Below are 14,266 nucleotides of genomic sequence, written 5' to 3'. Positions count from 1 at the left end.
GGCATAGTGTGGCATCGCCGGCACCTTCTGCGCCCACCTCAGCACTGGCATAGTGTGGCATCGCCTGCACCTTCTGCGCCCACCTCAGCACTGGCATAGTGTGCGAAAACACAAAAATAAACCCCAAAAAAACAGCAAACCGTCTGGAAGACATTTGTCCATCTCTGCCAGTTACGTACAATCATGTGTATATGTATGTATGTATGTATGTATGTATGTATGTACCAGTATTTATGTACCTGTATGTATGTATGTATGTACCTGTATGTATGTATGTATGTATGTATGTATATGTATGTATGTATGTATGTATGTATGTATGTCTTTATTTATATAGCGCCATTAGTGTATATAGCGCTTCACAGCAGTAATACATGTGACATTCATATAAATAACAAATAATACAAATAACACCTAATGGGAAGAAGTGCTTCAGATATAAAACTAACATTTAAGAAGAGGAGTCCCTGCTCCGAAAATCTTATAATCTAATTGGTAGGTAGGGAGAACGTACAGAGACAGTAGGAGGGCGTTCTGGTAAGTGCGTCTGCAGGGGGCCAAGGTTTATGTATCGTGTATAGTATTAGCCACGGAGCTTCTCATATGCTTCCTTAAGCAGGTCTGTCTAAAGGTGGATAGAGAGGGTGCTAGTCGGGTACTGAGGGGAAGGGCATTCCAGAGGTGTGGGGCAGTCAGTGAGAAAGTTTTAAGGCGGGAGAGGGCTTTAGATACAAAAGGTGGTAGAGAGAAGACATCCTTCAGCAGAACGCAAGAGTCGGGATGGTGCATAGCGAGAAATTAGGGCTGAGATGTAATGAGGGGCAGAAGAGTAAAGCTTTAAAAGTGAGGAGGAGAATGAGTGCGTGATTCGGGATTTGATCGGAAGCCAGGAGAGGGATTTCAGCAGGGGAGACGCGGAGACAGATTTAGGAAAGAGTAGAGCGATTCTACTAACAAACGCATGCGTAAAGACCATAGAAACATTCACAATTACACACGTGGAGCTTACACAGTGTTAGCAATCTCAAAACCCAAACCCAAGCACATATATAAATAAAACAAAAAATGAATAAGGGGCGCAAATAGGTTGACCAGTAATTAATGAATAATATAACCAATAAACGGAAGAAGTCCAAGATGGTAACAAAGTTCCAAATTCTTTAGTCCTTAAGAGGATGAAAAGAAGCCACAATAGTGAAGTACTAAAAGGCAGTTTTATACGCAATAGAAGATTGGCTACATACAATGTAGCAGATAAAATCAGGCAGTGTGGATTATTATTATCACACAAACAATCAGAATTAAATCGGCATCTCCCTCCTGGCTCTGGAATCATCGTCAGTGGAGCTGCTGCTCCTGTAGTGGAATCCGAGGTGTGTGTGCCGTGTCCCAGGAATCCCAGGCGTGTGTGCCGTGTGTGCCGTGTCCCAGGAATCCCAGGTGTGTGTGCCGTGTCCCAGGTGTGTGTGCCGTGTCCCAGGAATCCCAGGTGTGTGTGCCGTGTCCCAGGAATCCCAGGCGTGTGTGCCGTGTGTGCCGTGTCCCAGGAATCCCAGGCGTGTGTGCCGTGTCCCAGGAATCCCAGGTGTGTGCCGTGTCCCAGGAATCCCAGGTGTGTGTGCCGTGTCCCAGGAATCCCAGGCGTGTGTGCCGTGTCCCAGGAATCCCAGGTGTGTGTGCCGTGTCCCAGGAATCCCAGGTGTGTGTGCCGTGTCCCAGGTGTGTGTGCCGTGTCCCAGGTGTGTGTGCCGTGTCCCAGGAATCCCAGGTGTGTGTGCCGTGTCTCAGGAATCCCAGGTGTGTGTGCTGTGTCCCAGGAATCCCAGGTGTGTGTGCCGTGTCCCAGGTGTGTGTGCCGTGTCCCAGGAATCCCAGGTGTGTGTGCCGTGTCTCAGGAATCCCAGGTGTGTGTGCCGTGTCCCAGGTGTGTGTGCCGTGTCCCAGGAATCCCAGGTGTGTGTGCCGTGTCCCAGGTGTGTGTGCCGTGTCCCAGGAATCCCAGGTGTGTGTGCTTTGTTGTTACTCTAGCTGTCTCTTTAGCATGGCTGAGATCAGAGACTTGATGCATCATAAAACAGCAGGAGTAGTAGCATATTTGCTACTTGCTGACGGATGGTCCCAAAGCCAGGAGGGAGTTGCCGATTGCCTTCAGATTGTTTGTGTGATAACACAAAGCAGCAAGTGCACCCACCTGCACCCACCGGGCCCCTGGGAGGAAGAGATCTCGAAATCAGCTATTCATTCCCGTGTTTTAGGACCCAATGCCCACCGAGCTGGCAACACATTTCCTTTCCTCTTATACATGTAAAAAAATACATTAAGATCAGATATGGAGATTTTGCAGGTGCTTAAAATATTGTCCCAGGCGCCTGTCAGTCACCGCTGCGTCCTGCAGCAGCGCGTCCGATCCTGCTATTACTACAGCGACATCAAAGCAGGATCCGGAGCACTGTGACCGGCTGCGGCGGTGACTGACAGGCGCCTGTCAGTCACCGCTGCGTCCTGCAGCAGCGCGTCCGATCCTGCTATTACTACAGCGACATCAAAGCAGGATCCGGAGCACTGTGACCGGCTGCGGCGGTGACAGACAGGCGCCTGTCAGTCACCGCTGCGTCCTGCAGCAGCGCGTCCGATCCTGCTATTACTACAGCGACATCAAAGCAGGATCGGGAGCACTGTGACCGGCTGCGGCGGTGACTGACAGGCCACTCACTGCCTTGTGTGGTGTGCAGGGGGGAGTGGTACTCGGACAAGGGAGAAGGTGCGAGGTGGAGAGCTCTCGCACTGTGCCCGCCCCTGGTCCAGTGTATGTGAGTGAGTGCGTGTCAGTGAGTGAGTGCGTGTCAGTGAGTGAGTGCGTGTCAGTGAGTGAGTGCATGTGTCAGTGAGTGAGTAAGTGCGTGTCAGAGAGTGCGTGTCAGTGAGTGAGTGCGTGTCAGTGAGTGAGTGCGTGTCAGTGAGTGAGTGCGTGTCAGTGAGTGAGTGTCAGTGAGTGAGTGCATGTCAGTGAGTTAGTGTGTGTCAGTGAGTGAGTGCATGTCAGTGAGTGAGTGCATGTCAGTGAGTGAGTGAGTGCCAGTGAGTGAGTGCGTGTCAGTGAGTGAGTGCGTGTCAGTGAGTGAGTGCGTGTCAGTGAGTGAGTGCGTGTCAGTGAGTGAGTGCATCTGTGCGTCTGTGAGTGTATGCATCTGTGAGTGTGTGCATGTGTCTGTGAGTGAGTGACCGGGTGAGTCCGTGAGTGTGAGTGTGTCAGTGAGTCACAGATATACACTGACATACAGAGTCGCCGACAAGGGGGGAGAATGTTTAGGAGCAGAAGTTGAGCGGCAAGGGGGGAGACACCGGACCAGCTGTACCCTGTGTGACCCCCTCCCCCCACCCCCGGTGTCACGCAACAAAACGTGGGCTCCTAACAATTATAGCCGGCTCCTAAGTTTTAAACATCTTTGCAAACCCCAGTGACAGTAAATAAATACACCCCACAATGAGGGCGGATTTGCTACTTGAAGCATTTTTGTAACGAGCACATTTACAGACTAGGAATAGGAAAGAACGCTAATTAATAACCCAGATGATGCGGGATCTTAAAGTAACGTCTGTTTTCTGATATACCTCAGACGCCCCGCTGACCCCAAACATAAGGGAGCCCGGTGATGAGGGTGCAAGATCTCCCCTTCCTCCCCCATCCCCCTATACCTTCCCACCCATCCCCCCCTCGGTCTGTGCCTCTGGCCGGGCCTGTTTGCACTTCTCTGTTGTGGGATAAATAAGGTTTCTATGGTTCGGTAATATCTGTCTCCCTACTAAAGGCCCCAATCCGGGATCTGATCAGCGTCACGCCACAACAGTAAAGGCGCGTTCCTAACGTCCCGCCGCGCCCGGGGGCGCCCCCTTCTGCGGAAGGCCACCCGGACAAAAAAAAATCCCTTACTTTGTGTGGCGCCGTTTCCCGGCATCCTGCCGCAGCTCCCCCTCCAACTGCCGTAACCCGGAGGTAAGTGCCCGAAACCCGGAGTCTCCGGGTCACACCCGGAGCGGTGGCACCCCTGCCCGCCCCTCGCCCGCCCCGGAAGAGCCGCCATGCTGTTGGTGGAGATATATCGGTGTAAGGGAAGTGGGGGTAGGAGTTTGTGGTGACGCGGTGCCCCTTTTTCTGCTGGCTTTTGCGTCCAATGTATGACAGCGTTTCTCAAGTTTGACGCAAATTGTGAGGCGGAAACGTTTACGCCGACGCGGACCTGGTAATTTTTTTTTTAACCCAAATGCAAAATATAAAGTGACGCGCAGAGACGCGGAGCATAACGCATCTCATTATAACCTGTGCATCATGTAACTCCTCCCTAACCCTGCCCATTGTCACTCACCAAATCACACGGTGACGCAGCGTATAACACATCTCATTATAACCTGCGCATCATGTAACTCCTCCCTAACTCCGCCCACTGTCACTCCCCAAATCACACGGTGACGCAGCGTATAACAAATCTCATTATAACCTGTGCATCATGTAACTCCTCCTACTGTCACTCCCCAAATCACACAGTGACGCAGAATATAACGCATCTCATTATAACCTGTGCATCATGTAACTCCTCCCTAACCCCGCCCATTGTCACTGCCCAAATCACACGGTGACGCAGAGGATAATACATCTCATTATAACCTGTGCATCATGTAACTCCTCCTACTGTCACACCCCAAATCACACGGTGACGCAGAATATAACGCATCTCATTATAACCTGTGCATCATGTAACTCCTCCCTAACCCCGCCCATTGTCACTCACCAAATCACACGGTGACGCAGCGTATAACACATCTCATTATAACCTGCGCATCATGTAACTCCTCCCTAACTCCGCCCACTGTCACTCCCCAAATCACACGGTGACGCAGCGTATAACACATCTCATTATAACCTGTGCATCATGTAACTCCTCCTACTGTCACTCCCCAAATCACACAGTGACGCAGAATATAACGCATCTCATTATAACCTGTGCATCATGTAACTCCTCCCTAACCCCGCCCATTGTCACTGCCCAAATCACACGGTGACGCAGAGGATAATACATCTCATTATAACCTGTGCATCATGTAACTCCTCCTACTGTCACACCCCAAATCACACGGTGACGCAGAATATAACGCATCTCATTATAACCTGTGCATCATGTAACTCCTCCCTAACCCCGCCCATTGTCACTCCCCAAATCACACGGTGACGCAGAGTATGATACATCTCATTATAACCTGTGCATCATGTAACTCCTCCCTAACTCCGCCCACTGTCACTCCCCAAATCACACGGTGACGCAGAGTTTAACGCATCTCATTATAACCTGTGCATCATGTAACTCCTCCTACTGTCACTCCCCAAATCACACGGTGACGCAGAGTATGATACATCTCATTATAACCTGTGCATCATGTAACTCCTCCCTAACTCCTCCTACTGTCACTCCCCAAATCACACGGTGACGCAGCGTATAACACATCTCATTATAACCTGTGCATCATGTAACTCCTCCCTAACTCCTCCTACTGTTACTCCCCAAATCACACGGTGACGCAGCGTATGATACATCTCATTATAACCTGTGCATCATGTAACTCCTCCCTAACTCCTCCTACTGTCACTCCCCAAATCACACAGTGACGCAGCGTATAACACATCTCATTATAACCTGTGCATCATGTAACTCCTCCCTAACTCCGCCCACTGTCACTCCCCAAATCACACGGTGACGCAGCGTATGATACATCTCATTATAACCTGTGCATCATGTAACTCCTCCCTAACTCCGCCCACTGTCACTCCCCAAATCACACGGTGACGCAGCGTATGATACATCTCATTATAACCTGTGCATCATGTAACTCCTCCCTAACTCCGCCCACTGTCACTCACCAAATCACACGGTGACGCAGCGTATGATCCATCTCATTATAACCTGCGCATCATGTAACTCCTCCCTAACTCCGCCTACTGTCACTCCCCAAATCACACAGTGACGCAGAGTATAACACATCTCATTATAACCTGTGCATCATGTAACTCCTCCCTAACTCCTCCTACTGTCACTCCCCAAATCACACGGTGACGCAGAGTATGATACATCTCATTATAACCTGTGCATCATGTAACTCCTCCCTAACTCCGCCTACTGTCACTCCCCAAATCACACAGTGACGCAGAGTATAACACATCTCATTATAACCTGTGCATCATGTAACTCCTCCCTAACTCCGCCCACTGTCACTCCCCAAATCACACGGTGACGCAGCGTATGACGCATCTCATTATAATAACCGGTGCATCATGTAACTCCTCCCTAACTCCGCCCACTGTCACTTCCCAAATCACACGGTGACGCAGCGTATGACGCATCTCATTATAATAACCTGTGCATCATGTAACTCCTCCCTAACTCCGCCCACTGTCACTCCCCAAATCACACGGTGACGCAGCGTATGACGCATCTCATTATAATAACCGGTGCATCATGTAACTCCTCCCTAACTCCGCCCACTGTCACTTCCCAAATCACACGGTGACGCAGCGTATGACGCATCTCATTATAATAACCTGTGCATCATGTAACTCCTCCCTAACTCCGCCTGCTGTCACTTCCCAAATCACACGGTGACGCAGCGTATGACGCAGCGAATGATACATCTCATTATAACCTGTGCATCATGTAACTCCTCCCTAACTCCGCCCACTGTCACTTCCCAAATCACACGGTGACGCAGCGTATGACGCATCTCATTATAATAACCTGTGCATCATGTAACTCCTCCCTAACCCCGCCCATTGTCACTCCCCAAATCACACGGTGACGCACACAGCGCAAAACTTGGTGCCAAAACCGCGATCCGTTGGCGCGAAGAGACGCTAAATGCAAATGACGCAGTTTCCTTCCATTTTGCTCCAGATTTCCGCGTTACCTCTCTCCCGATCTGTCTCCTCCCCCCGCCTGCTGACCGCCGCAGCCTTTGCCCGGCACGGAAAATACTTGACCTTTTTCCATCCCAATCCCAAACTTCCGCGTCAGATCTTCCGGCGGCGTGACCCGGGGCGCGGCTGTGACATCGCGCGTCTCTGGTATGGAAGCCGGCGCATTTGTGCGAGGACCGGACCGATATCCACGAGCCAGCAACACACGGCCTTACAGGCGCAATCTGCCATACTTTATTTAACCCTTTCATTGGCAGAGGGCCGCGGGACACAGCATGGCCGCCAAAAGCGTGAAAGAAAAACCGCGATCATTTCGGCTGTCTCCAGTTATCCGTGACCGGGGGGTGGCCATTTCCAGTCCTCAAGGGCCACCAACAGGTCAGGCTTTCAGGATATCCCTGCTTCAGCACAGGTGGCTCATCAATCAGTGGCTCAGCCAAAGACAGCACAGGTAGCTCTTCAGCACAGGGGGCTCAATCAGTCTTGGACTGAGCCACGTGTGCTGAAGCAGGGATATCCAGAAAACCTGACCTGCTGGTAGTCCCTGAGGACTGGAGATGGCCGCCCCTGTTCTTGACCTACTCCCTCTTCTGTCCTGACCTCTACAACCCCAGGGCCTGCACAGTCACCCTTCGGTAGCTTGATCTATAATTGGGATGTCCTTATTAATGGGGTTTTCCCGCCGCCCCCAGCCGGTTTGCGTTCGGAGCATCAATCCCTGTGTGATTTACAACCCCGTAAACAGTAGGGCGTATTCTGTGGGATGTGTCATTGTGCATTTTTATGTAGGGCTTTTGGAGCGTAAAAGCTAAAAACCCTATAAAACATATATCCCTTTAAACCCTATAAAACATATATCCCTTTAAACCCTATAAAACATATATCCCTTTAAACCTCTATAAAACATATATCCCTTTAAACCCTATAAAACATATATCCCTTTAAGCCTCTATAAAACATATATCCCTTTAAACCCCTATAAAGCATATATCCCTTTAAACCCCTATAAAGCATATATCCCTTTAAACCCTATAAAACATATATCCCTTTAAACCCTATAAAACATATATCCCTTTAAACCCTATAAAACATATATCCCTTTAAACCCTATAAAACATATATCCCTTTAAACCCTATAAAACATATATCCCTTTAAACCCTATAAAACATATATCCCTTTAAACCTCTATAAAACATATATCCCTTTAAGCCTCTATAAAACATATATCCCTTTAAACCCTATAAAACATATATCCCTTTAAACCCTATAAAACATATATCCCTTTAAACCCTATAAAACATATATCCCTTTAAACCCTATAAAACATATATCCCTTGAAACCCTATAAAACATATATCCCTTGAAACCCTATAAAACATATATCCCTTGAAACCCCTCCATCCGCTTTGCAATTTGAAACTGAAGGAGCACTTAGCAGAAATACCGGAACTAATGCTCGTAACGTTTATTTGGAAGGTGCCAACAGATTCCGCAGCGCGGTACAAAAGGGGTACAGAGTTATGTATATTACATAAACAGTTACATACACGTAAGGACAGACATGTACAGATACAGACAGGTAATGAGGAGTCCTGATCCTCAGAGCTTACAATCTAGAGGGAATAAGGGGCAATGTTGTAAGAAAAGGTAAAGTGGCTGCTCATTGTGGGACGGAGTGGGATCCCGGTAAGGTTTGGGGGATGTGGATGTTGGGGAGCGCTAGGTAGTGTGGAGTTTGGTCCGGCCGCACAGCTGGTACCTATAGGATCGTGGGGGGGGCGGGATGTGCCGGATAGACTTCTTAATACAATGAGAATCCCTGCCCCGCAGAGCTTACAATCTAAGACCACGTTACGCCTTCCCTGCGGTGAAGTCATGACATTCCCGTGGCATCGTGGGAACTCTGTCCAAGCCCAGCACCCGAGCCTTGAAAGAGAAGGGGCTGGAAAGGAACAGGCGTTCCCATCGCCCCAAAATACTGAGCCCCGACTGGCGAGTGAATCGCCCCACATTTCCAGGCCCATTTAACGACTTGCCGCTTCCTTCTGCCAATCCGTCCGTAAAACACGTCACGCGGGTTTCTGGTCCTAGAACGTGACAATATACAGAAACCCAACGGCATTACTGCGAGGGAACGCCAGAATCGTGCCGGGCTTATCTGTGACCCACATCGCTGCTTCGTAACGCCAACAGGGAAAGAATGAAAGAGTTTGGAAGACGCTCTAATGAAGGCCCAAGGAATGTCTAGGAACACACTCAGGAAGCTCGCCGAGTCAATGAGCAGCTGTACCCACAATCCCCTCCAGATAGCACCTTGTTTATTAACACTGGGATTCTGCCTGGTAATGATAAAACATTTACCGGAAACATATAAATGAAACTATAAAGTTCCCCAGTACAATGTGTCTGACAGGAAACAAAGAGGAACCCATAGGCCAGGCTCACTAAACGGTGTTACGCTTTCACGTGAATGGGAGTAACACGAGAGGGAGGAGGGGGGATGAGAACTTTTATTGGAACAACAAGTAGTTGAGATGTTACAAGCTGTCCAGCTTCTCAGGGTCCTCCATCAGCTCTTAGCTTCTACCCGGAGAGGTTGGAAAGCTTGTAACGTTGCGACTACTTGCTGGTCCAATTAAAGGTATCATACCCCCTCCTCCCTCTCCCTCCTGTGTTACTACATGGAGGACAGGCTGCCCACTCTTCTTTGCTTACTTGAATGGGAGTTAAGAGATGGTAACGCTTAGCCCCATTTAGTGACTCCGGGCCTAAGTGAGGAAATAGAAGTGTACAAATGATGAAGCGACGGTATATGTCCAGAAATGGCAGATTCTGTGTGTGCACATGAAGGCGATAAGAGCAGGGCACAGACAAATTTATGCAAACGAGTTTAATTGCCAATCCGACGTTTTGGCCGATTCACATAACCTTTATTAAGGTGAGAGCAACACGGTGAAGAAACCAAAACAAATATATACCATCAAAATATCCCTCGTGACCCCCAACAGTTACTGTCCCGTGCGAGCGCCTCACCACTTATTATTTCACTTTTTATTATACACTTTCTTATTGCGTGCACATCCAGGAGTTATAGGGAGTGGTTACAGGAGCAGTGAGGGGAAGTTACGTAGGAAGTGGTCACAGGAAACGTTAGGGGTGGGGTTATAGGGAGTGGTTACAGGAGCAGTGAGGTGAATAGTTACGTAGGAAGAGGTCACAGGAACCGTCAGAGGTGGGGTTATAGGGAGTGGTTACAGGAGCAGTGAGGGGAAGTTACGTAGGAAGAGGTCACAGGAACCGTCAGGGGTGGGGTTATAGGGAGTGGTTACAGGAGCAGTGAGGGGAAGTTACGTAGGAAGAGGTCACAGGAACCGTCAGAGGTGGGGCTATAGGGAGTGGTTACAGGAGCAGTGAGGGGAAGAGTTATGTGGGAAGTGGTCACAGGAACCGTCAGAGGTGGGGTTATAGGGAGTGGTTACAGGAGCAGTGAGGGGAATAGTTACGTAGGAAGTGGTCACAGGAACCGTTAGGGGTGGGGTTATAGGGAGTGGTTACAGGAGCAGTGAGGGGAATAGTTACATAGGAAGTGGTCACAGGAAACGTTAGGGTTAGGGTTATAGGGAGTGGTTACAGGAGCAGTGAGGGGAAGTTACTTAGGAAGTGGTCACAGGAACCGTAAGGGGTGGGGTTATAGGTAGTGGTTACAGGAGCAGTGAGGGGAAGTTACTTAGGAAGTGGTCACAGGAACCGTTAGGGGTGGGGTTATAGGGAGTGGTTACAGGAGCAGTGAGGGGAATAGTTACATAGGAAGTGGTCACAGGAACCGTTAGGGGTGGGGTTATAGGGAGTGGTTACAGGAGCAGTGAGGGGAAGTTATGTGGGAAGTGGTCACTGGAACCGTTAGGGGTGGGGTTATAGGGAGTGGTTACAGGAGCAGTGAGGGGAATAGTTATGTGGGAAGTGGTCACAGGAACCGTTAGCTGTGGGGTTATAGGGAGTGGTTACAGGAGCAGTGAGGGTAAGTTACGTGGGAAGTGGTCACAGGAACCGTTAGGGGTGGGGTTATAGGGAGTGGTTACAGGAGCAGTGAGGGGAATAGTTATGTAGGAAGTGGTCACTGGAACCGTTAGGTGGGGTTATAGGGAGTGGTTACAGGTGCAGTGAGGGAAGTTACGTAGGAAGTGGTCACAGGAACCGTTAGGGGTGGGGTTATAGGGAGTGGTTACAGGAGCAGTGAGGGGAAGTAACGTGGGAAGTGGTCACAGGAACCGTTAGGGGTGGGGTTATAGGGAGTGGTTACAGGAGCAGTGAGGGGAATAGTTATGTGGGAAGTGGTCACAGGACCCGTTAGCGGTGGGGTTATAGGGAGTGGTTACAGGAGCAGTGAGGGGAAGTTACGTGGGAAGTGGTCACAGGAACCGTTAGGGGTGGGGTTATAGGGAGTGGTTACAGGAGCAGTGAGGGGAAGTTACGTGGGAAGTGGTCACAGGAACCGTTAGGGGTGGGGCTATAGGGAGTGGTTACAGGAGCAGTGAGGGGAAGTTACGTGGGAAGTGGTCACAGGAACCGTTAGGGGTGGGGTTATAGGGAGTGGTTACAGGAGCAGTGAGGGGAATAGTTACGTAGGAAGTGGTCACAGGAACCGTTAGGGGTGGGGTTATAGGGAGTGGTTACAGGAGCAGTGAGGGGAATAGTTACATAGGAACCATTAGGGGTGGGGTTATAGGGAGTGGCTGTAGGAACATGGAAGAGAGTGCTTGGCACAGTATCACCATGGGATGTATCAACGTCTACATCTATGTTTCTCTCTCTGAGATAGCGCTAATCTAGGAGCATCCAACCACCATCCAATGTAAATAACACGACGCAGACGCTAATGTATATAAGGGTTAATTCTTGTGCTTCACCAAAGGACCAAACGCCAGTGTGATGAATAGTTTGTGCACATTAATAACATCCAACCGGCCCCTCTGCCGTTTTCTGTGCTAGAGAAGCAGCGCCTGACCAGGGCGGTTACGGGCGACACCGCTGTGCACCTTATCGCTTTATAGTATACTAGCAGGAAGTACCCGGCGTTGCTCGCCAATTCTAAGAAACCTAAAAATACTGAGATTTATAAATGGACAGTTTCATTTTTTAGTTTCTTAACGCGAAATCCCTCGCTAAAACAACAATTCCACCCATAATAATCATTGCCTCTGCGGTCCTGAACTGTTCGATCTCGGGCCTCCAACGCTGCGGTTCTGTGGGACATTGCACTCTCGGCCCAAACACAGATCTTGCTAATCTTGCAAATTGGAGTCTCAGAGTGACCCAGATTAAGTGGTAGTTTGAGGGTTGTGTTATGGGATCATGTCATATGTGATGTCATCAATGATGTTATTTGTGAATTGTATACAAAAATAGACAAGCACCTGCTCCTTGATCTCGGGAACCATCATACAAAATCAGGTTTACGATATCGTTTCTTAAGAGGTGTCCAAATGCATAGCGAACCGACAAACAACGTTCCCAAACATGTTTATATAGTAGATGGAGAATATTAGCCTTCTAAAATAAGACTGTACGTGGGAAACAAATGTACAATCTCCCAAATAATTATTTAGGACTGCAGTCACCCTTTCACTGCCAGGCGGTCTGCGACATATTGCCTCCGGCCCAGAAAGGGTTAAACGTTCTGCTGTTTAAGAAGAAATGTTCCAGTAGACGTGGGGCCAACTCTCGTCCTCAAGGGCCACCAACAGCCCAGGTATTAGGGATATCCCCGCTTCAGCACAGGTGGCTCAATCAGTGGCTCAGTCAAAGACTGAGCCACTGATTGAGCCACCTGTGCTGAAGCAGGGATATCCTTAAAACCTGGCCTGCTGGTGGCCCCTGAGGACGGGAGTTGGCCCCTGCAGTAGACCAACATCTGTTGTGCTTCTCATTCCTACGTAGCTTCATTTCCTTTAATGTCCATTCTTTAATGACTACATTTATTAATGACTTTCATTAAAAAAAAATTATAATAATATTAATAATAATGTCACGTGTACCAATTCTTTTCACGATGCTTCATCATTCAAATCATAACCCAATCTGGGGGTCTCCTGATGCCAGGGAGGGGAAGCATCGGATTGACACCGGACTGGCGCTCGCCCTAAGATGCCCATCCACCTTTTGAGATCTGGAATGGATTTTCATCAAAGCCGCAGCTGCATCTCTGAAAGCTGCAACCCCCTATGCTGCATCACCCCCCCACCCCCTGACACCCCTTTATCCAGCAGCTGGAAAGTGTCTGAAACAGGGGGCCTTCTAGAACACCAGGGATCTCAAAACCGGACAGGAGACCCCCTGGTCCTGAAGAAGCTCCATGATTTAAGAGGATGGTGTTTGCACGCTTCCAAGATGGCGGGTGGGCCTCTTCATTGGTCACAGTTACCATTTGGCTCACAGGTGACTCCCTGCCCGCCACCATTTTACGTTACCCAAAATGCTGCCACATTAAAATGAAATACTCTCCTTAAAAGTGAGAGGGGAGGCCCGTGTTCCTGGCGATTGCTGCTTTATTATAGACCTGCCAACTCTCACCGATGATAAACGAGTCGCACTGATTTGGAGTCACGCTCGCTGTTTTTTAAGCATCAGTGGTCCCCTAGACTTCAGCGGAGGCTCACTGATAAAGATCAGCACTTCTCCATTAAAATGTAATTTTGGGGGCTCAGAACCCCCAAATCTCACTGATCAGCGGAGGTTGACATCTTTATTTACATAGTTACACATTAGATGAAGTTGAAAAAGAAAATACGTCCATCAAGTTCAACCTATGCTAAATGTAGACGATATTGATATGTTAAGTATTCCCCTGGACCTCGATCAGTTCAGGCTTTTACAACAATTATCCTCAGCATGGCCAATTTAACTAAGTGCCATCATGAGATTTTGATGGTTGTCCAACGTGATCCTGATGCACTGTGGTTTTCAACAGTCTGGCATTTCTATGGTAAATGGAGACCTGCAAAACCAGAAGTGGACTAGGATGTCATGGTAACTTGGAGCTATCGTGGCAATCCTGCATCACGACCATGAAACCTTGGCAAGGATGAGCATCTGAGAGGGACCACTACCCAGGCTGGAACCTTACGGTGAAGCATTTTAGATGTTGCTCCTTCAGAGCTCTAGGGTACAGGAGAATAATGGGACATCCTACCTGCTTGAACTGCTCTTCATAGGTCCACTCGTGATGCCCCGTCTGTCCTGAGGGCGAAAGAGCCTGCGACTGCCCTGGGATGGGTGTGTTTGGCGCCTGCGGGTGCCCCATTCTA

At 49.1% G+C, this 14,266-nt stretch overlaps 1 protein-coding gene across 1 annotated transcript in view; it reads right to left on the bottom strand.

Annotated features, from left to right (window-relative positions):
- The window catches only part of LOC142491414 (AT-rich interactive domain-containing protein 3A-like), a 188,550-nt gene that overhangs the window by 163,117 nt on the left and 11,167 nt on the right, over positions 1–14,266 (bottom strand). Inside the window, exon 2 of the mRNA XM_075597732.1 lies at positions 14,152–14,266. This exon is cut by the window's right edge and continues 563 nt beyond it. Coding sequence (XP_075453847.1) covers positions 14,152–14,266 — 115 coding nt within the window. The remainder of the gene's footprint in view (positions 1–14,151) is intronic.

The sequence above is a fragment of the Ascaphus truei genome, chromosome 1, assembly GCF_040206685.1.
Source record: "Ascaphus truei isolate aAscTru1 chromosome 1, aAscTru1.hap1, whole genome shotgun sequence".
Classification (NCBI taxonomy): Eukaryota; Metazoa; Chordata; class Amphibia; order Anura; family Ascaphidae; genus Ascaphus; species Ascaphus truei.
This window is presented reverse-complemented; position numbering and strand designations above follow the sequence as displayed.